Raw genomic sequence first — 22,807 nt, forward strand, 5'->3', positions numbered from 1 at the left:
ATTTATAGTAAATATGATTGTTAAATAAGCATGGTTAAGTTGCCTATTTGACCTTGACTGTTTCCAGTGTTGTGGTTGGACAGAAGGAGGAGGAGCTCTGGTCCAGAGTTTTCCAAATCTGACTTCTGAGCTCAGAGTGAGAGCAGCGCTGATCAGCCCAGGTGAGTTCACTCATCTTAATTTACTATCACAAAACTACAGGGATATTTATTTAGACATTTTAGGAATATATTCTGTTTAGGTCCATACAAAAAATGTTTACATGATTCCAGGGTAGATTCATTCTGCCCTGGAGAATTTAAGGGGGGTTCCAAAGCTTTAGATAATATTTTAATCTATCTTAAAGCGCTGGCATGTAACTTTCTGGAGATGAAAAAGTCACCTGCATGATTCCATGGAAATAGAAAATAATATTTTTAAACATTCAACAACAATAAGTCGGTTTTACACTATAGTCTGAAATATTATAGTCAAAGGAACAAGATTTCCATGGAAACAATCAGGGGGAGGCTGTTCTTCAGGCCAAATAGAATCAGATTTGCAAGTTCACTCAGAGTAAGGACACATGTTTTTCATTGCTTTTCAGTGCAATCAAAACTCCATAATAAAAATATGCTTTTAATTTAGTATATTTTTGGAAAAAATAAAAATACATACTATGACATTAATATACAATACTGGTGAAATCTCCCATCAGTGCAGGATGGTAGGATAAGCTGGGTCACTCCTGCAGGAAAAAAGCAAGGTAAGATAAGGTACAGTACAGTAAGGTACACTTTATTGTCCTTGTATGGAAATCATGACAATTTCTCTTAATAATGTCTCTAAAAAAACCATAAAGGTGACCCACGTTTCTGCATCCTCTTTTCCAAATGTTCATTCATACACATTGAACAGATCTGCATGGCAACCTCTTACAGCATAAATTAAAAATATCTCCTATAAGACACATCTTTTTCCCCCCCTTTTTTAATCACTGCGCTGATTGGAAAAGGACATACTTTCTGCTGAGTGGTCATGGAAGATAAGAGTGGTGGTTGTGGCTTTAATTAGTACAGCCTGTATTAGTGAATGTGCACTTCTTTACAGGCTATGCTAATCTATGCCAGAACCAGCAAAACACTGAGTCTGCCGACCTGCTGTAGGAGAACAACTAACATCTGGAAATGCACTGGTGAATGGGAGGAGAAGACGTTTCGGGGAGAGGAGAAGTAATAATAGGTTGAAGTGCCTGGGGAAGTGGAGGTCTTTCCACCTCAACAATAGTGCATGTTGTAACTTTTAAGCAACAAAACACCTCTAATTGAATAAATACAAGGTTGACAAGCTCAACTCCATATTGTGGAACATTCTAAGAAATAACAGGTGTTAGAAAAGTTACATAGTACACCTTTAAAGTTCCATTCAAAGACTCTCTCTCTCTCTCTCTCTCTCTCTCTCTAAACTTGACTGAACTTTACTCTTTGTTTATAAATGTCCAGTGTCTGAAACATGACCAGCAGCTTCAGTTTGGTGCCCCAGGCCTACCCCAGCCTTCCTGGTGAAACCGTATCTGTCGGACCCTTGCCACTGGATGTACGGGCTGCTGTGGGAGAATGGAGCCAGTCTGATCAGAGAGGGAACATGAGTCAGCTGAACCACACTACAGCACCTGCCCCCCAAAAGTTTGACCCACTGGGTGGGCACACGGTCTGGCAGGTAGAGCACCAACACTGTTCATCTTCTGCTCTTTTATTTATAACACATATTGTAATAATACAATTGAAAAATAAAGCATAAAAGATTCACAGTTTCTAAATGCATTAAGGGATTTTGAATGTAGAGCTATGTAGAGTTAAGCTGACTCTTCATCACCAGTCTAAAGAATGGAGTTTTTTAACAACCTGACAGCCCTCTCCTATTACATTGTCCTTGTATCTCTGCGTGATGTGCTGTACTCTGAACACAATTAATATACACAAATATCACAAAGCTGACATGAGAAGCATGTTTATTTTTACAACATTAAAACAACTGTAAATGTGGAAGCATCAGTGCTGACTTTAGACTCTCTCTCGACTGTGCAGGTTATAATAATAGTCTTCCTGACTGGCTCACTGTCCCTTGTCACGGTGGTGGGGAATATTCTTGTTCTGGTCTCATTCAAAATCAACAAAGCTCTGAAAACTGTGAATAACTACTACCTCCTGAGCCTGGCCTTTGCAGACCTGACCATCGGCACCCTCTCCATGAACCTGTACACCACCTACATCATCATGGACCAGTGGGCCCTGGGGCCTCTGGTGTGTGACGTGTGGCTCGCCATTGACTATGTGGCAAGCAATGCGTCTGTTATGAATCTGCTGGTCATCAGTTTTGACAGGTGAGAGACTCACAATCTCCTCTATTATCTCAACTGAACTTTCTGGCTCAAATCAATAAAATTAGGTTCAAATGAAATCTTTTAGACATAGTTTGTACAGTCCTTGACACATTTGAGCTGGCTCTGATGTTCTGTGTGGGTGTTTAGATACTTCTCTGTGACTCGACCTTTGACCTACATGGCCAAGCGTACCACAAAGCGGGCAATGGTGATGATTTGCCTGGCTTGGTCCGTCTCCTTGGTGCTCTGGGCTCCAGCCATCTTGTTTTGGCAGTACATTGTGGGAGAGCGAACAGTACAGCCCACAGAGTGCTACATACAGTTCCTCTCAGAACCCATCATCACCTTCTGCACAGCCATTGCTGCCTTCTACCTCCCTGTGTGCATCATGAGCGTGCTCTTCTGGAGGATCTACCAAGAAACGGAGAAGAGGGCCAAGGATGTGCAGAGTCTGAAGGGCTCTGGGTCTGCTCCAAGACCCACACACACAGAAAGAGGTGTGCTGCGCCAGATGAGCTCTCAGAGCTGCAGCAGTGTGGAGCTGAATCAGACCCAGGAGGAGTCCAGACAGGGCAATCCCAGGAGCAGTGTCCACTCTCTGAGGGCTTTCTGCTGCCCTATATCCCCCAAAAGGTCCTCCCAAGTCCTGAGAGGCGATGAGCACAGCAGCACTGACACTGTCAACAGAGCGTCCACGGGGAGGGACACGCCCCGGCCTCCAGCAGCTCAACCAGGTCAGGAACACCACATTCTGTTCACCATCACAGGAGACATATTTAGAAATTTTAAACAATACTTACATGTGTTATTATATGTTTACTCATACGGCTTATACAACTTTCTAGACAAAACCAGGAGCCAAGAGAAACAGCCCTCTTTAGGGGTTCACAGTGCGCAGACACCCTCCATCAGCATAAAGGAAGCAACAGTAGCCAAACGTTTGGCGTCCAAGGCCAAGTGTGAGATCAACAAACGCAAGAACGAGAAGAAGGCCAATGAGAAGAAGGCAGCTAGGACTCTCAGTGCTATCCTCCTGGCATTTGTCACCACGTGGTTGCCATACAACATCATGGTGCTGGTGAACACCTTCTGCCAGGACTGTATACCTGACAGTCTGTGGGCCCTGGGCTACTGGCTTTGCTACGTCAACAGCACCATCAACCCCATGTGCTATGCTCTGTGCAACAAGACCTTCAGGGACACCTTCAGGGACATTCTGTTGTGTCAGTGGAGTCAGCGCAAGAAGGCCAGAGCTACCTTCCGCAGATAGGAGCTACTGTGAAACTTTATGGTCTATGTTCTCATAAATGCTGTTTTGAGCAGTTAGCTGAAAGGATGAACACTGATATGGAAGTGATGGAAAAGAAGAGCTTTAATTTGTCACGGTCACCTGCAAGTTTATGTGATTGAGGGGACTGCAGAGAGCAGACAGTCCTTTGGTTAATTATACAGTACAATTCCTACAATACAGTAGGAATTTTCATTGACTAAGCTGAGTACAGTAACTACTTTTGGGCACAATGAGAGAGTAGTAACATCAAAGTATCTTATAAATTATTAAAGGGTTTTTATTGTAAGTGGTGGTCTTTAATTTTGCCAATATCAGTCTTAATATCAACTTATACTAAAAAACAAATTAACACATCATCAATACAGTATAGTGGCACAGTGTGACTATGTCATACTTCTGAAATGCTGTTTTAACTCACAGTTTGGAATGATGGGCACTCCTTGGTTTTGAGTCCAGTTTACAGAAAGTGGCAGTTCTTTTACTTTTACCAAAATAACATGTGTGGAGTGTCTCCTGTGGAAATACACTCTGTAAATTATTTTATTTTTTTGTTAGGTAGTAAACTAGTTTCTTTAGTCACCACTTTATACTTCAATATGAGAAACACCAGATTATATTTGTGTTTGATGTGAGCCTTTGCCTTTGGTTAAGTAATAATTTTATACTACGTATGAGGTGTTTTATTTAAATTATCTACATTTTGCTACATATTACAGCAAAAATGCTTGGGGCCCAAGTCCTTAAAGCACCACGGGCCTAAAGAACTCCATAAAGTGCTCCACGACTGATTCCATTCTCAGCACACTTCTTCTTCAGCACAATTCTTTTATAGCCTAATTATTGTATCCTAACTCTTTCATAATTGCATCCTAACATAAAAATAGCCTATATGAACTAAATAAAGATTTGGATAAAAGAAATTATTTTCTTAAAGTCTTATGTATCAGGTCTACTTTTTTTCTTCCATGGTAAAGAGTACATTAATACAATTATTTCTTTGTGGCTTAATAAGAAAGGCTAGTGTCTTAGTATACTGTGTGTTTGGTTCAGTTAACAGTATGTCAATGACCGCATGCACGTCTACATTTTTTTATACTGAGAGCTGCATTCCCGTTCCATGTCACACGAGGGCGCTGCGAGCCGCGTGGGTGGTGTTTGCTCTTTGTTCTGCATCTGCCGCATGTATATAAGTGAACACCTTTGTGGTCCGGCCAGTGAAGATAAAACAACATTAACAAGTTGAATTGACTTTCCAGGTACTCTGGTCTAGTCCTCTGATTGTGTGTCCTGGAGCTTTAAGAATGGACTCTCTGTGCATTCTGGGTAATGTATTCTCTTGTGTGAGCATGATGGGAAATGTAGTAGAAGCTGATTGCAGTGTGTCTGTGAGCTCCCCCCACCCAGACCTCTGTGCTTCCTCCAGCAGCATCTCCTCCCATCACAGGCCTTTGTGCTCCTTAGCGGCTGTACCAGTCACAGAGACCCCCAGCCCTGTCCCCAGAGCAGGCAGTGGGGGTGGGGATGCAGAAGGGGCTGAAGACAGCAATCTCTGCATCAGTGAGAGCATCACAACCTCACAGCCTCGTCACCGGAACAACAGCAGACGTAACCACAGCCTAGCATCACAACCTGAGCTGCAGTGCTTCAGAGCTGAGCACCAGGCTGCACTGTGGTGGAGGGGGCAGCCATGGCCTGAACCACCAGCCTCTATTTGCCTCACAACGTCAGCATGGGAAACCAGGAGGCAAAGCAGCGCAGAGCTAATGGAAGTTACCCTTCTCTGGATGATGGAAACAAGGATTTATCAGGAGAGCGTAAAGGAGGAAAGAAGATCCATGGTAAACAGGGAGGAGGGGGCCCACATGCCACTGCCAACAAGAGGAAAAACAAATCTGAGTCCAAGTCTGTGTTCTCCATCCGTAAGAAGAGAGGCCAGCTTAAAGGCAAAGGCTGTTCGTCTGTGAATGGCTCCAAAGAAGATGTGTTGGCAACTCCACAGCACAGCCAGGACCCCAACAAGACCCCAGACCTGTCCGCTGATGAGCTGGGACAGTCTGACAATGAGGGTCTTGCCCAAGAGGCCTGTGGGAAGCCCAGCCAAGAGGAGGCAGGTCACAAGGGTGGCAGCTCAGGTTCCGACACTGACATCTACAGCTTTCACTCGGCTGCAGACCACCAGGACCTGCTTGCAGACATCCAGCTCACCATCCGCCTTCAGCACCAGCAGCATGGGGGAGCCCGGAGCAGTGCCCACACCCCCACTGACCCAGACACTGAGCGTGGCATAGGAGTAGGCACGAGAGGGCAGAGTAATGGGGGTGTCTACCTCACACCTCCTGAAGTTGTGGACTTGACCCCAGAGCTGGAGCTGGGCTCAGATGCACTGTCCTTTCTGGACAGTGGGGTGGGACACCCCCCTGAGGAGACTGTAGAGACCCTGCTGCCCTGTCAAGAGAAACACTCCCCCATTTTACAGACGGAACTGGCACAGACTGAGGACGAGTGTGCGGACACAGAAGCCCCTGTTTGTGCTGCACCCGATCTGTCCCTTCACAACACTGTTACCATGACAACATGTGGAGGGTCCACAAGCAGCCCTGTCACTATGACAACGACTGACTTCACGTTTGTCAGTGCTGATGAAGCAGCTCCGGAGGAGCACGTGGGGCAGCTTGAAGAGTGGGCCACTCCTGTGGTAACGACATGTATCAGTCAAGATGGTCCCCTGGAAGAACTCATCTCAGGGGCTAACGGTCATGTGGGGTCAGGGACGAGCGCTGAGTCTTTTGATGACAGTGTCACTTCAGAGTCTGAACACAATCTGTCTGTGACTGACCACACAGTCACTTCCACTCCACAGCAACGCAGGAGCCCTGTGACCCCACACGAGAGCCCTTCTTTGGCCAAGAGAGGCCTCAGACCCAGCCAACCCAACTCCAGCCCTGTAGTGAAACCCTATCCAGCCATCATCCCCTCATACATCAAGACCACCACAAGACAGCTCAGTTCCCCTGGTCACTCCCCCTCCCATAGCCCACTGTCCCCTCGACGAGACACCCATATCCTGCACAGGTATATTTATTATTTACTGCAACAGTATGTTTTTCACTATTTCTATCCATTTGTACACTCTCCACACTGTGGTTGTTGCAGGACACTACTAGAAAGCCGTAGACTGCACAGACATCGCTCTCGGAGCAGTGGGAGGCCCCTGAGCCGGTCTGCAGACTGGACAGAGGAGCTGAGAGTGTCCCGGGAGCAGGACGAAATCTCTGGGGTTTCTCGAGACTTTCTTGAGGCCTACAGGGGTGGCAGCCAGCCTCTCTGCCCCACCAGAAGGTCCTCCTGTCAGAGCAGCACCTGCATGTACCCGGACGTTTTCACAGGTGAGAGAGGTGACCTGGACTCCTGCTGGATGCTTTACAGCAACTCCAACAGAAAATACTCCATTATGACCCTGTAGGAACCAAATGTCGTTTGTTTGTTTGTTTTGTTTGTTTACTTAAAATTTATAATCCTGTTCTAATTGCATCTATGAAATAATGTTCAAATAGTTATTTAATCTGAAAAACATTTCTGAATCGACCAATTTTATATATCATATTTGTCCTGTATTCTGCACTAGTGATGGCAGAATAGTTAGTGGTCATATTGTGTGTGTCCCAGGTCCACACTTCTCTAATCGGGACTGAAAGTGAACAGATTTGGTATGTGATGCCGTGTGTGTGCAGGGCGGACTCTCCTGGAGAAACTCTTCCATCAGCAGCAGCAGGAGCAGCCCGAGGAGGCCGAGCAGCTCTGCTCAAAAATCCTGGCCATGGGACTGCTGCAGCCCTTTACCGACTGCTTCAGAGATCCTCTGGGGGACAGCATGGGCCAGCTGCCCACAGCAGCCAAGTTCCACGTAGGTGACAGTGCTCACTACACCCCAAGAAGAGGCTCTGTGCAGCTATTCTACACACAAACATCAGTCTTTACTCCTTCCCACTACTAAAATATTGACATGAACCGTTTTCATTTTATATGAGGGCAGCACTTTCCAACACAGTAAGAACATGGAAATATTATGGTAACTGTAAGTGCAACTGTGGTAATTACATAATAATTATTCATGGAAACAGGACATATCTGTGATTTTTTACAATTCAAATTTCCCTCTAACTGTAGCACCAAATAATATTGTATCACCCAGAAATGTGTTTAGTGTTTTTGTCAGCAAAACACATTTGGCCTTTGTTATCCCACTTATCATGCTGTTTCTAAGCCCATTGCATTTAGTCTCTCTGTGCCCACAGCATGACCAGCTGTACACCTGGGCAGCAGTGAGCCAGCCTCCACTCTCTCTAGAGGCTCTGGAGGTGAAGGGCCAGCTCCGAGCAGCGTTCAGCCCAGTGCGACCAGGGGACAGTAGGAGGCCGAGCACTGCCACAGAGGCTGGTATGGGTTTTTCAACACCATATTATTATACAGTAGCCATACAGTTATGTCTCCAATGGTGTTGTGTTTAAGGTTGAGGTACCTTAACCTTGTAATCGTGTAATATAGTTAACTCCAAACTCACAATAATGTGTAGCCGTGTATGCACACTGTCATGATGTTTTTATATGCTTCTCCTAGTCTGCCCCTTAGGAGACAATCAGGGTGAGTTTTTATTAATTTAATATGATCATATAAATGACATTGAATAAAATTTTATATATTATTTAAACTGTTTATGGCACATAATTAGTTAATAATAAATGTTTTACACCTGTTTATAACACACTGTGGGACAGTGCAGATTCAAAACCCTGTACTTTATTTTGTCCAGAGCACTCGTCCAGTTCTACTCAACAGGAAAGCAAAGAATGTCAGGTCTGTCTCACATTTGAAATGGGATTTTCAAAGTTGTAGTTGCATAGTTTACCAGTGCCTTTGGGGATTGAGCAGTTCAGAAAAGTTTTTTTCTGAAATAATTTATTTTAGGAGGAACATGTCCTGAAGGCAGCAAACCTGAAGGAGAAACATGTGAATGTGATTCAGCAACTGGAGCAAACTATAGAGGACCTCCGCACTAAGATTGCTGAGCTGGAGCGACAGCCCCCCCTGTTGGACACTAAAGTCATCACTGTGGAGCGGGAGTGTGGGGGGTGTGAGCCAGCCCTCATGCCACTGTGTGATGCCCACCTTCAGACCAGCCCGTGCTGCCTTCAAGTGAAGTCAGTGCAAACCTCTCCAGTCGATGAGAAATTCAGCTTCAAAGTACCTTCCAGTGACACAAGTGAGGTCAGTGGGCCCCAACAGCGACCTGCCAGGACAGGTGCACTCCTCTGCTCCTGTCAGATGCAGCCACCTCCTCCATTAGGACTTCCAGAAGCCTCTCCCCTTCCACCAACAATACTCTCTGATCTCGCACCTCCTCCACCTCCACCCCCTCCTCCTTTTCTCCCTGGGACTGTTCCTCCACCCCCTCCGCCTCCTCCACTACCTGGAGCTGCTCTGCCTCCTCCCCCTCCTCCCTCTCTACCTGGAGCTCCTCCGCCTCCTCCTCCACTTCCAGGGGCTGCTCCTCCCCCTCCTCCGCCTCCACTTCCAGGGGCTGCTCCTCCCCCTCCTCCCCCTCCTCCCCCTCCTCCCCCTCCACCTCCACTTCCAGGGGTGGCTCCTCAACTGCCTCCCCCTCCTCCTCCTCTCCCTGGGGCTGCTCCTCCCCCTCCTCCCCCTCTCCCTGGGGGTGCTCTTCCCCCTCCTCCCCCTCTCCCGAGTGGTGTTCCAGGTGCAGTGTGCGTACCCCCTCCTCTCCCTCCGGTTCTCGGCTCTCTTCCTCCTCCTCTGCCTTTGGGATTGTACTCTCTGGGTCTGTCCCAGGAAAAGCCTTCTCGAAAAGCACTTGTGGAGCCCCCCAAACCAATGAAGCCCTTATACTGGACCAGGATTCAGCTGCACACTAAAAAGTATGCAATATTTTAAATCACATATACAGTATACATATACACATACACATATAACCCTGTATGGATGGGTCTCCTCTGGGTACTCCCAGTTTCATCAACCAGGCTGTCCCAAACTCAAATTTAGCTCTTAATTCAGTCACCCAAATCACTAACTTGTTCTATATGCTGAATTTATTAGCAATTTATTAGCAAGTTACAAAAAGGTGAACATTCTGATGTGTTCAAAAGTATCATAAAAGCCACAATGAAGTTTGATGAGAGCAGTGGGTTTTTATATATTGAGCTACCTTATACAATATTGATTCAGTAAAGTTCTTATTAATGCCAATTATTTCTCCTCAGGGAAGTCTCGTTGTCATTAGTGTGGGAAACCATCGAAGAGCCTGAGGTTGACTTTGAGGAGTTTGTAGAGTTGTTCTCCAAGAGTGCGGTGAAGGTGAAGAAGCAGCCTCTCTCTGATACCATAACCAAGTCCAAGGCTAAGCAGGTTGGTTCCCCAGAATTATAGTATTGTTGATGAGTGAATATAAGGAAGGTAGAGCTATTTCAGTTTGAGTATGTATGTGAGATTATTATTTATAAGGTTCAATGCACAAAATTACACATAATGACATAAGGGCACTCAACCTGCTAGAGTCATGGTATTGATCCCTGGCTTCGACAGTTTGCTGATGTCTCTTCCCGCTCTATACTCCTATTTCACCCTCACACTTGTGTATTCAAGGGAATATACAGAGAATAAACAGCTATTTTGTACGATTACTATATGATTGTTAAATTTAACACTGATAAGGTTAGATTTTACAGGACATTGTAGGACATATACTTTTGAAAACATAGCAATATATAATGCAAAATTATCCCATTTTTAGGTTGTAAAATTGCTCAACAACAAGCGCTCTCAGGCAGTAGGAATCCTCATGTCATCATTGCACCTGGATATGAAGGACATCCAGCATGGTCAGTTTTTGAATATAAATATTATATATATATATATATATATATATATATATATATATATATATATATATATATATATATATATATACACACACACACACACTACAGTAAAGGCTATGTAAAAAGCACTATGTGTCACTCATGTGCTTCACTCTGCCCCATACAGCTGTGCTCAACCTGGACTACACTGTGGTTGACCTGGAGACACTGCAGGCACTTTACGAGAATGTAAGCTACTGAAACTGATCTGAGTGTCTGGTAACATTTTATAAGAACCACACTTATAAAGCATGAACAATGACTTAATTCATACTGAACAAACGGTTAAATAAGAAAGAGTTGGGCTTAGAAACTACTTTATTAATACCCTAACCATAAATCCTAACTGTAGCCCCTTACTAAAGTACCTGTAGTTACTAAGCCTGAATCATTCTTAATACTGTTTGTTCATTCTGAAGTCTTTGGTTAGGCTTTATTGTCCAGAAGCCTAATTAAAGTGCAGTTATTATAAAGTGGTACCCTATTTTTACATACAGTTGAAACCAGAAGTTTTACATACACTATATAAAAAGACAAATGCTTTCTTTCTGACATGAAATCAGACTAAACCTTTTCCTATTTGGCTCAATTTTATATATTTTTTTTATTTGCTAAATATCAGTATAATGACTAATTATTCATTACTTTCTTCAAAGTCAGACATTTACATACAGTAAGATTACTATGCATTTAAACAATTTGGGAAAACCCAGATGATGATATGTCATGTCTTTAAAAGTTTCTGATAGATTTATTGACAGCATTTGAGTTAATTAGACACACACATGTGGATGTATTTGAAGGCACAACTGAAACACACTGCTTCTTTGTGTAACATCTTGGAAAAGTCAAAAGAAATCAGCCAAGATATCAGGAAGAGAATTGTGGACTTGCACAAGTCTGGTTCATCCTTGGGTGCAATTTCCAGATGCCTGAAGGTGCCACGTTCATCTGTTCAAACAATTATACACAAGTATAAACACTATGGGAATGTCCAGTCACCAAACTACTCTGTGTCCCAGAGATGAGCGTGCTTTGGTCTGAAATGCATATCAACCCAAGAACAAAAGCAAAAGACCTTGCGAAGATACTGGCTTAAGCTGGTAAGTGTGTCATTATCCATAGTGAAATGAGTATGGTACTAACAGGGGCTGAAAGGCCACTCTGCCAGGAAGGATTACTCCAAAAAAAAACCATAAAAAAGCCAGATTACAGTTTGAAATGCATAGAAGAACAAAGATCTTAGTTTTTGGAGACATGTCCTGTGGTTTGATAAAACTAAAATTGATCTTGGCCATAATGAGCATTGTTACGTTTGGAAGAAAAAGGGGGAAACTTGCTAGCCTGAGAACACTATCCCAACTGTGAAATACAGGGGTGGCAGCATCATGTTGTGGGATTGTTTTGCTGCAGAAGGAACTTGTACACTTCATAAAATAGATGGCATCATGAGGAAAGAACATTATGTGGAAATACTGAAGAAACATCTCAACACATCAGCCAGGAAGTTAAAGCTTGGGCACAGATGGGTCTTCCAAATGGACAATGACCAAAAGCATACTGCCAAACTGGTTACAAAGTGGCTTAAGGATAATAAAGTCAAAGTTTTGGAGTGACCATCACAACGCCCTGATCTCAGTCCTATTGAAAATTTATGGACAGACCTGAAAAGGCATTTGCGAGCAAGGTGGCCTACAAACTTGGCTCAGTTACACCAGTTGTGTCATGGGCCAAAATTCCTGCTAACTATTGTGAGAAGCTTGGGGAGGGATATCCAAAACATTTGACCCAAATCATATAGTTTAAAGGCAATGGTACTGTCAGCTTTTCCCGGAGACAAACCACAAATAAAAATCCAGTAGGCTCGAGTAGATCCACAAACCTGATTCAAGTAGTTGCAAGCATCATTCAAACTGATTTGACACAATCTCCTGATTTTACATGGCCAGAGTGGGCTCTATATACTCGTGGCACACGTCATATTCTTTTAATAATTAGCTTGGAATTTACAGACATGAACATATTATCTAGGTTAATTGAAGACAAAGTGAGCATGCTTATCTGGTCTTTCTTAAAAAACACACGTGTTGGTACAAAATGCATATAGCATAATACTTCCACGTCAAAGTCAAAGTACATTGTAACATAATCATGCCACGCTGGTGCCCACGAAAACATACAGGTCAAAGTATGATATATCATGTTACATGAAATATTAATCTCACAATCCCCCCTTTTGATCACATATCACATGTGATCACAAAACCAAAATTAAAGAGCAAGACGCTACTTTCACATAATAATGCATTCAACTTAAAGTTCCCATATATGAGTAAAATATTAGCTTTAGCTTTAATCACCCTGATTATAACACATCCCAGCCCTTAGGCTAATATAACACATAAATCAACACATGACTCTCAGACAGCAAATAAGAAACAAAGAGCACTTACTGGGACTCAGAATTTGGATTTTATATCTTTTTAAATCAAATGATCAATCTACATAGTTTTGACCAAACTTAGTCAATTGGTTCGGGACAGGAGAATTGAGACCCTATAGAGAACAATAAAAATTTGTGACAAGGGAGCTTTTTCATTAGGGCAGTGACAATCGCTCTACCAGCGATCAAAGACATGGGATGACACAACATCCAATTGTGACTAAGATAGCAATTACAGTCAATATTGTGGTAATTACAGATATTATTGTAGCAGTCTAAGAACCAAACATTTTGTAGAGCCAATTTGACCAAGTGTTTTCAGATACGCCAGAATTTTTAACAAATTCCATGGACAAAGACTTAAGTACAGCATTCTGCTTCAAACATGCTACATATTGATGATTGTTTGGAGTTTTTGGGTTTGGATTGATAAGACAATGAAATTGTCTTACATGCATGATTATTTCTTGAGTTAACTCTGTATGACAATGTGACCCTATGGAATATATTCCAGAGTCATTAAATGTTGGATTTTTAATAGATAATATTAAAGGATTACATCATTGAGTAATTGATTTGTGCCCTCTACAATGTTTTGCAAGTTCTTTGGTGTACTTCCATGGATAAGGGGAATGTACCAACACACTAAAACAATAGAAATGAGCATAATCAAGAATACACATTGAAAATTTCCAAAAGCATGGCTTATACTCTCGTTTTCCTTCGACTTCTTCTCCCCCTTTTCTCTTTCTTCTCTGGAGCCCCAGTGGTAGCAGGTGGTCGGGGTTGCTCCTCAGGGTCACTGTTTCCAGGGATGTCCGGATTTGGTCGACTTTCTTCATCCTTCGCAAGTTTTCTCTTGACAGTGGCATTCATTGACTTATGACTTGTGAAATGCCAAACCATGGAAAAACATCAGCAGTGAAGTGTTTGCCTGCTTTCATCTTTAAGTTCAGTTTGGTATTTTTGCAATTACAACTTCACAGTAGCTATTTCCAACTCTTTTTCATTTTCTTCAATCTCCTTCTTTTTCTTCTGCCACTTGTTTATTTGATGATTGCAGTGTGCATCAAAGTCTTCTTCAGCTTTACGGTTCTGTCGTAACGGCTAGTGCGGGTGCGGACCAAGGAGTGCAGACTCGGGGCAAGTTGACAGTGTTTATTTACAGTTTGTGCTAAAACAGTTTTCAATAGTCGGTTTAACACACATGGGGAGCAGGGAGCGGGAGGCAGACCAGACGGGCGTAGTGCAGAGCAGGAACGGGAAAACCACGACCGGAACAAGGACAGGATCGGGCATGGGACCAGAGCAAGCCAAGCGGGGATAGTCCAGAGCAGACACGGAGACAGCCAGGGCCGGAGCAAGACAGGACCGGAGACGAGACCAGGGAGGGCCGAGCAGGAGAAATCCAGAGAGCGGGAGCCAGGACAGGAGACAGGAAGCAAGCCGGAGACCAAGACAGGACAGGAGGCGAAGACAAGGGGTGGACTGTACCGGAGCTGGGGAGCAGGAACGAGCGAGAGAGCAGGAATGTTTACACGTGGAAGGTCTGGCCCCGAGTGTCTTCTGCCGAGCCCTCATATACTCGACAGCAGGTGGTGATGATTGCGCTAATGCGCTCCAGGTGAGCACGGGAGGAGTAGGAACTCCGCCCAGCTCCGGATTCAGACAGGTAGGGGAGGGGGAGAGCACACAAAGAGGCAGAAAATGCAGGCATCATGACTCATCATGGTTCAGTCCCATTATATTTTGCAGGGCTTCTTGAACCGAGTTAGGCATACCTTTCACCAGAGCAGACCTAAGCATGACAGACATACCAGTTCCTGGTTCAATTAGTTCTCCAGTGACATCATGATATAAGTTCGTGGCACGTTGCTTGTAGCTGTAATAATCTTCATTGTCTCTCATCTGCATAGACAATAACTCATTGGTGACAATACATGGGAATCTTGTCCTGAGTTCTCCCTCTAGGGTATCTCGGAAGATATGGATGGCATGGTTGTTCTGTAGCTGCGTTCTCAATCTTCCTTCCATGGCTGCAGCTTGTATGTCTCCCCAACATAGTTTATCTCCAGCGATTTGTTTCAGGAGCGCTCTCATCCATGGTACGCCTCCTTTGGTCAGCTTTGGTAGAATGAGCATTAGGGCACTTCAGTCCTTTGGTGAGAATGGCTGGTAAACTACTTGCCGGCCATCCGTTCTTATTGGAAAGACAGATGTAGATTTCCTTCGTATGGATCGATAATTCCACTGATGTATTCCTCTTTATATCGAGTCTCTTCAACAGTTCCACTGAACAATCCATCAGCCGAAAAGGGTTCATCATTTTGTTTCGTTGACACTTCAGCCATAGCACCTCTTGCTTCATCTTTTTCAGTCCATGACAGCAAACTTCCACTTGTCTCCATTGTTGTCTCTTGGTCAAGCACCATTTCCGGTCTTCACATGTTACTTCGCTTCTGCTTCTTCTTGGTTTTGACAATATGAGCAAGGGCAGCTACTTGGTTTTGGACAGAGTCTATTTTTTCATGTAGTTCTCGCGACCATGTTTCAACAGATGTTAATGCCAACTCTCCTCCAACTACCTTGTGAGTTATCTTCGGAGTCAAGCATGTAGCCAGGCCTGGTGTCATCATGGAAGCAGAAGATTTTCTCAGCTCTGGGTCTTTCCTGGTGGTACCTGAATATGGCAGGGGCAGAGCAGTTTTTCTTGACATCTCATAATGGTGTTCCTCATTATGTGGGGGTGGGCTTGTTACATAACGTAACATGCTGTCAAAACGTGGGACATCATCATCTGTGTTGTCTTCATCCCAGCTTTGTGACCATTGCTTTTTCTTTGATAATTTACTGCTGGTCTTTTCTTAAGGGTTGGATATATTCCCACAGCAGGTTCTTTCGAAATTTCTCTCAGAATTTCTTCTTTTAAGATCACCCCCTTCTCCTTTGGCTTGAGAACTAGGATGGAAGACAGTTCTCTCACTTCTTTTATTATCTTCATCTCCTTTGCCCATTGGTACATCCTCTTGGCCATTCTCATCTCATTCTTGTACTTTTGCATTTTTAATCGGTCCATCTTTCTTCTTATAACATTTCGGGTAGGCTTTAATTGACACTGCTTGATCTTCTTCTTGTAGTAGCTTTTGATGTTTTTCCATTGCTCTTCTGTGGGGGCAGTTGCATCTTTTCCTCCATGTGTCATTCCTTTTTTAACATATTTCTTAATTATGTCTTGAATGATGGACTGGTTTTCTTGAGCCTTCTTTGGATCTGCTTCTTCTTGAAGTGCCTTATTTTTCTAGAATTCTATCAATTGGTTTAATGTGATAAATTGGGACATTGTGATATTTTAAATTACCTTCTCAGCTGCTGTATAATAATTTGGATATTGTTTTGATTGTATTCAAGACGTCAAGTCTATGATTTTTGTAGAATGAGTCACTATTTAATGAACAGTTTAACTTAGAGTTCAAAATCTATCAAGGAGCCAGCATTGGCTTATTATAGTTCTTAATTGAGATTATTTATTTTAAATTTATTTTAACAATCTTAGTATTTTTTTAATAACAGTTTTATTTCACATTTATCAAGTAATTATCTATCTCTTCTAATAACATCTAATGATATCAATGATATCAACACATGACTATGAATAACACTCTATAATAACTAACTATACCCCATTTGGCCAAACAAGATACAGCCACTAAAAGATGTTATCCAATTAGATCCTAGTTAATCCTCTGAACTGTCTTCTCTATTTTGTTTTAATAAAAATTGTTGCTAGCATTACGCATAGTTTTTCAGGTACCACATTTTTATATAAACTTGATTAAAAGTTTTGTTTTATTTTTAATGTAACGTTTAACCACTAAGTATATTTTTTTAATAAAACCTGCTTTTTTCTCTCTTCGTGCAAAGTCATAAACACGGAAATGATTAACTTTGTTTCTAATCACACTTTATCTGATCAAAGTCTAAACATGCTACTTATTATTAATTCCACTGCTTTCTTTTTTGTGCTAAAAGCATAAACACCTTATTGTTGTTTTCTTTACTGGCTAAAAACATAAACCTATTTAATTACTAATTTATATAGTTTAAAATTATAATATAATTAATTTCACACAACGTCCCAAGAACACATCACATTAATTTAACATTAAACCAGTTGATAGAAATTCTAGAAAAAAAAAAGGCTTCTGTCGTATCATCTTTTCTGGAGCGCTCGTTTTGCGATGTCTTTTTCAGGCGTTCTGCGGAGGAGACGATTCGCCTGTGCCTCCAGGATTCGCAGGATCACGTTGGGGTCACCAAAACTGTCAGCTTTTCCCAGAGGCAAACCACAAATAAAAACCCAGTAGGCTCGAGTAGATCCACAAACCAGATTCTTTATTCTGATTCAAGCAGTTGCAGGCATCATTCAAACTGATTTGACACAATCTCCTGATTTTACATGGCCAGAGTGGGCTCTATATACTCGTGGCACACGTCATATTCTTTTAATAATTAGCTTGGAATTTACAGACATGAACATGGGTTAATTGAAGACAAAGTGAGCATGCTTGTCTGGTCTTTCTTAAGAAACACACGTGTCAGTACAAAACTTCCACGTCAAAGTCGTCAAAGTACATTATAACATAATCATGCATAATCATGCATGAAAACATACAGGTCAAATATGATATATCATGTTACATGAAATATTAATCTCAAAGTGCCAAATACTAATGAAATGTATATAAACTTCTGACTTTGCAGAAAGTAATGAAACGTTGTCTAAAAAATCCTTCTCTCATTATTCTGGCCTTTAGCAAATATAAATATTTTGGTAATCCTAATTGATCTAAAACAGGAAAGGTTTACTCTGATTTCATGTGAGGTACTGAGAAAAACACAGTTGTTCAGTGTATGTAAACTTATGGTTTCAGCTGTATGCTATGATGACAAGCTCCTCATGTTTTTTTGTTTTTTTTATGTAACAGAGGGCACAGCAAGAAGAACTGGACAAGATTCAAAAGCACGTGAAGACCTCCAAAGACAAGGACAGCAGCAAGCCCCTGGACAAACCTGAGCAGTGAGTAATGCACCTGCTGCTCACAAACCTGTCTCACTCACAATGGGATAGCACAATTACAAGGTAATGAGCTCAGTTCCCAACTTGAGTGTGGAGTTTGGATGCTCTTATTCCTACCTTGGTGTTTCTGCGTACCACGGCAAAAATATACACTGAGGCATAGGGTTGTCAAAAACACTGATACCCGGAGACTAATCAATATGAAAATGTTTACCGAAATCAGATACTTAAAACTGGACATTTTCTGAATAGTTTTAGAATGTTTTTTTAATCTTTCAGAACCATTAAGATCACATAATATTAAAGAAAGTACTGTTATCTTGTGTCGACAATTGCATTAAGTGCCTAAAATATTGTATTTTTTATTATTGTTGTGGTAAATATCAGGTATTTTCCTTTGTATCAAAATATAGTGTGGAATTTTTGTATTATAACACTAATGGATCAGAGCTGCCCTGTATAGGAGAATGTGACTCAGTGATTCGTTCCTGGTTAAAAGTGCCCTTTGTAACTGTTCTGATGGATAGTTCGCCACCTGTGTCTCCATGGAAATGCTATTGCTATGTCTGGTCAAATCTGTGAAGAGGCAACCCTGCTTACAATGATGATACCAAGACATTTTTGTAGCAACCAAAACTCTGGTAATTGAATAAATATAAAAGCAATATAGATATGTGTAATGCCATACTGTATCACCCTGCAGGCAAAACAGGAGACAAGGCAAGCCAATTAATACATAAATACACATTTCTATATAACACATCTATTAATCACTCATGCACATACAACTTATGATAGGATTTTAGTGAGAGAAATATATACCCACTTTTGCAGGTTTTTGTATGAGCTCTCCCTTATCCCAAACTTCTCTGGACGAGTCTTCTGCATCCTGTTCCAGAGCAGTTTTAACGAGTGCATGAGTTCCACAACGAGGAAGCTGGAGGTTCTGCAGAGAGTGTGCACGGTAAGAGGGTGTTTGGTGTAACATTTATTTATATATTTATAGTACTTGGGTTGGTAGTCTTAGAACCACTCTGTGCTGCAGGCGCTGAAGGAGAGTGAGACCGTAAAGCAGGTTCTGGGTCTAGTTCTGGTCTTTGGGAATTTTATGAATGGTGGAAATCGAACCCGAGGCCAGGCTGATGGTTTTACACTTGATATTCTTCCCAAACTAAAAGATGTTAAGAGCAGTGTGAGTACAGCTTGTAATAGATTTGAATTTTTAATATATGCAAAATGTGCTAAATCAAATACTGTGTTTTTGTTCCAGGATGGGAGCAAGAGTCTGTTGTCCTACATTGTCAGATACTTCCTCCAACATTTCACTGAGGTAAGTCTACGGCCTGTCCCTCTTGATGTGTTTGTATCTATGTGAAAGTTTGTTGTGTGTCCATGTGAAAGCCTGGCATTAAGCTACGATCGGCCACTTGAACCACGCACCTGAGAGAGCAGTGAGACATGTCCTTTCCTGATGGATTTATAATCCAATTAAAGGACCTGTTACCTGATTTTAATTATTATTGTCAAGATAAAGGACAAAAATCCACATTTTTTTCATCCAATCAGGATCATTCTTACAAAGAATTATAGGGCATTTTCAAGAGAAATAAATAGAAAGCAGATAATGGGAAAACTACATGGAAACAACTGCAAGACACTATCAGACAGTTTCTGTGACATGCTGCAATATCACAGCGGCAGAAAGAACTTGTGGCCTGAGGTCCTGTACCTGAGCCACTATGTTTAGAAAGTATGAATGGTTATCCTGGTGCTTGCTCCTGATCAAGTCCAAATACTGCATTAATATGAATAACAATATCCTTTATTTGCCATACATTCCATAAAGACACAGTCAAAAGATAATACCTCCACACTCTGCAACACCTGGTCCTACTAATTTGCAGTCTTAAATAGTGGGATGTGGGATGCCTTACAGTGGTAGGGGGTGTATATGGCAGCTACATGTGGTTTGAAATCAGGTACAGGCCCTTTAACTTGAATTTCATAATTATTCATAGAATTGCAAGAAAGAAAGAGAGCGAGAAAGATGATATACATGTCTCTATTCATGTTTTCTTGCGTGTGGCCCTGTGTATGGGCAGGATGCTGGCCGGGAAACCTGTGTCTTTCCTCTTCCAGAGCCTCACGAGCTCTTCCAGGGTTCACAGATGAAGTTTGAAGATTTTCAAAAAGAGCTGCTGCGACTCCGCAAGGATCTGAGAGGTACTACTCACTTCCTGTGCATTTAGAACAATTCTGCTTTCATGAAGATTTCAAAATAAGAACGCGTCACTCTAAGTGTTAATGTGACCTCTGTGTGTTAGCATGCACAGCGGAGGTGGAAAAGGTTTGCAGTGTGTCAGATGAGGAGCATCTACAGCCTTTCAAAGACAAGATGGAGAACTTCCTCTCACAGGGTAAGTTCTGCTATGTTTTAATCTAGAATTGAGCATTAAAGAAGAAATGTAATTATTTTTTCTTTGCAGCCAAAAGTGAACTGGAAACCCTCGACTCTCAGCTTGGCAGCACACACACTCTGTAAGTGTTTTTTATGCCAATTACTAACAGATCTATACAAGTACTTGTCCAAGTGTGTAACTGAGGTGTTTGCAGCTTCCTGGAGCTCACCGTCTTCTTCTCAGTGAAGGCCAAAACTGGAGAGAAGGAGGTGTCTCTGCAGACCTTCTTCAGCGTATGGCATGAGTTCTCCTCTGATCTAAAAGACCAGTGGAAGAGGGAGAACAGAGTCATCCTCAAAGAGAGGTGTACTACAACATCCAATGAGAGGGCGGTCCTTACTATGGACTCCACGCTAAAGTCTGTGTCTGTTTCAGGCTGAAGGCAGCGGAGGAGAGTTTTCGACAGGTTAAAGAGAAGGCGTCGTATAGCGTCAAACCTAAGCAGTCATCTGGCATTGTATGTTTACTACTGGCCTCCAGTGGGCTTTCTATTTAACCCCTTCAGGACATGTATACCATATATAATCATTATTTTTCCTCACAGAAAGCTAAACTTGGGATGAAAATCTGAAGTGAGGAGACCGTAACGGACACCAGAAAAGCAGAAAAGAGGAAGTTCATCACTTTACAGAGATATTCGACATGTTTGGGGCTAGGACAAATGTCTGCTCATGATTTGCCTTTATTTTTTTATTTTTTGGGTGGATGTAATACCAATACAAATTTGTATTAGTGCCTGCAACCACACCATGCTAATATAATAATATATAATGTTATAAAAAAAGCACATGTGGCTCTTAAAAAAAGAAACTTCAATAACTTTCAAATAAATAATTATGTTTTTCTGAAAAATTGTAGTATGTCCAGCCAGCCCTTTCTGCTTTCTTTTTAAAAGCACATGGGACTGGTATCTCACAGCATTCCAGTGAACTTTTCTCATAAATTAAGTATTTTTCATCATATTCTCTGTTTTGACATGGGAATCTAATCATAGAACCACATGAACTATACAGTGGCTAAGATGGAACCCACCCATACTGTTGAAGCAATTAATTTAGTTGGGGACAGTGCATGTTAACGAACATCAACTCACCGGATTATGTCCTTAGGAGATATCATATAAAAGCAGTTACAATCCATCTACTACTGTCTACTACACACATGCTCGCATACACTCACAATACACTCATGTATTACTCTTTCTATTGTATTGATGTTTCATACATACACAAGTGGAGTGATCAATACACACTAACTATTACAAAAAAACAACAAAAAAAACAATGGATGTACAACATTTTTACACACACTGATTCAAACAATGTGAAAGATGTCAGGTGGAATCAAAAGTTCTATTATTGTTCTGCCCTAAAAACATAGGTATGTACCTGTAGGTACTCTCCAAAATCTGTAAAAACATAAATCATTTGAGTTATTACTTTTGAGCATAAATGTGGTAATTCACTATGGTAAATTCATAAATGTAAGTTTAAGTTAGTCACAAAAGAACATTCATGCACAAAAACGTGCACATAATAAAGTGATTTACCAGCACCACCTGCAATGACACATAGCCATTTTGTTAGTAATGCACTACTGAAGCTTAGTTCTATAAACTAGCAGCCATTAGCAACATCAACAACAATTCCTTTGCTCTAATTCATGAATGTCTTCAGTATTCAGTGCTTTGTTTGCTGAATGTGATTAGATGTGTCCAGGTACAACACGGGAAAAAAATATGGAAGAATGGTGCTCAGCTGGGTTTAACAGTGTAAATATGAATCTGTGCAAATGTATTGTATATAGAAGACCTCATCAATGTAAAGTAATAAAATGTCTAAAGTGTCTTCAGTGCATGTGTGCCTCCTTTTTGGATGCAGACCTCTTCACTTCAGCCACTAGAATCAGACAGTTTTGTACACACCATATGAATGGGGTTTGTTAAGAATATACAAAAACAAGCACAAAACAATTTATACCCACGCATGCAAAATTCTATGCAAAACAAGTAGCCCTGCATTTTAGAAGTAGGCTACTGCTTTGAGTAATATCAGTGAACTTTGTCCATTGGCCAGTGCTTCTGGGTGGATGTCTTCAAGAGTTAGAGCAGCCAAAAATAGTACATTTAAAAATAATATCAATAATATCAATATCAAGTAGAAGTACAAAGTAGTAGCCTATTTTTGAGTACATACATAAAATGGCCTAATAGCTACATCCTAGTTAAAACAGCTTGTGTTTGG

At 41.7% G+C, this 22,807-nt stretch overlaps 2 protein-coding genes across 2 annotated transcripts; both read left to right on the forward strand.

Moving 5' to 3' along the window:
* The first annotated feature begins 1,491 nt into the window (after positions 1 to 1,491).
* chrm3b (cholinergic receptor, muscarinic 3b) lies at positions 1,492 to 3,632 on the forward strand. Its single transcript, XM_055229833.1, has 4 exons — positions 1,492 to 1,698; positions 2,067 to 2,362; positions 2,510 to 3,096; positions 3,208 to 3,632. The coding sequence occupies exons 1-4, from the start codon at positions 1,492 to 1,494 to the stop codon at positions 3,630 to 3,632; spliced, it is 1,515 nt and encodes a 504-aa protein (XP_055085808.1).
* A 1,456-nt stretch (positions 3,633 to 5,088) lies between these two features.
* Positions 5,089 to 22,373, forward strand: fmn2b (formin 2b). The gene is made up of 20 exons (XM_033985228.2): positions 5,089 to 6,725; positions 6,807 to 7,039; positions 7,385 to 7,557; positions 7,949 to 8,090; positions 8,271 to 8,294; positions 8,464 to 8,507; positions 8,619 to 9,586; positions 9,929 to 10,073; positions 10,459 to 10,546; positions 10,713 to 10,774; positions 18,014 to 18,105; positions 18,940 to 19,069; positions 19,151 to 19,297; positions 19,376 to 19,435; positions 20,208 to 20,328; positions 20,430 to 20,522; positions 20,592 to 20,643; positions 20,719 to 20,868; positions 20,940 to 21,021; positions 21,109 to 22,373. The coding sequence occupies exons 1-20, from the start codon at positions 5,383 to 5,385 to the stop codon at positions 21,133 to 21,135; spliced, it is 4,176 nt and encodes a 1,391-aa protein (XP_033841119.1). The 5' UTR covers positions 5,089 to 5,382; the 3' UTR covers positions 21,136 to 22,373.
* The last annotated feature ends 434 nt before the right edge of the window (positions 22,374 to 22,807 follow it).

This window comes from Periophthalmus magnuspinnatus, chromosome 19 (genome assembly GCF_009829125.3).
Source record: "Periophthalmus magnuspinnatus isolate fPerMag1 chromosome 19, fPerMag1.2.pri, whole genome shotgun sequence".
Taxonomy (NCBI): Eukaryota; Metazoa; Chordata; class Actinopteri; order Gobiiformes; family Gobiidae; genus Periophthalmus; species Periophthalmus magnuspinnatus.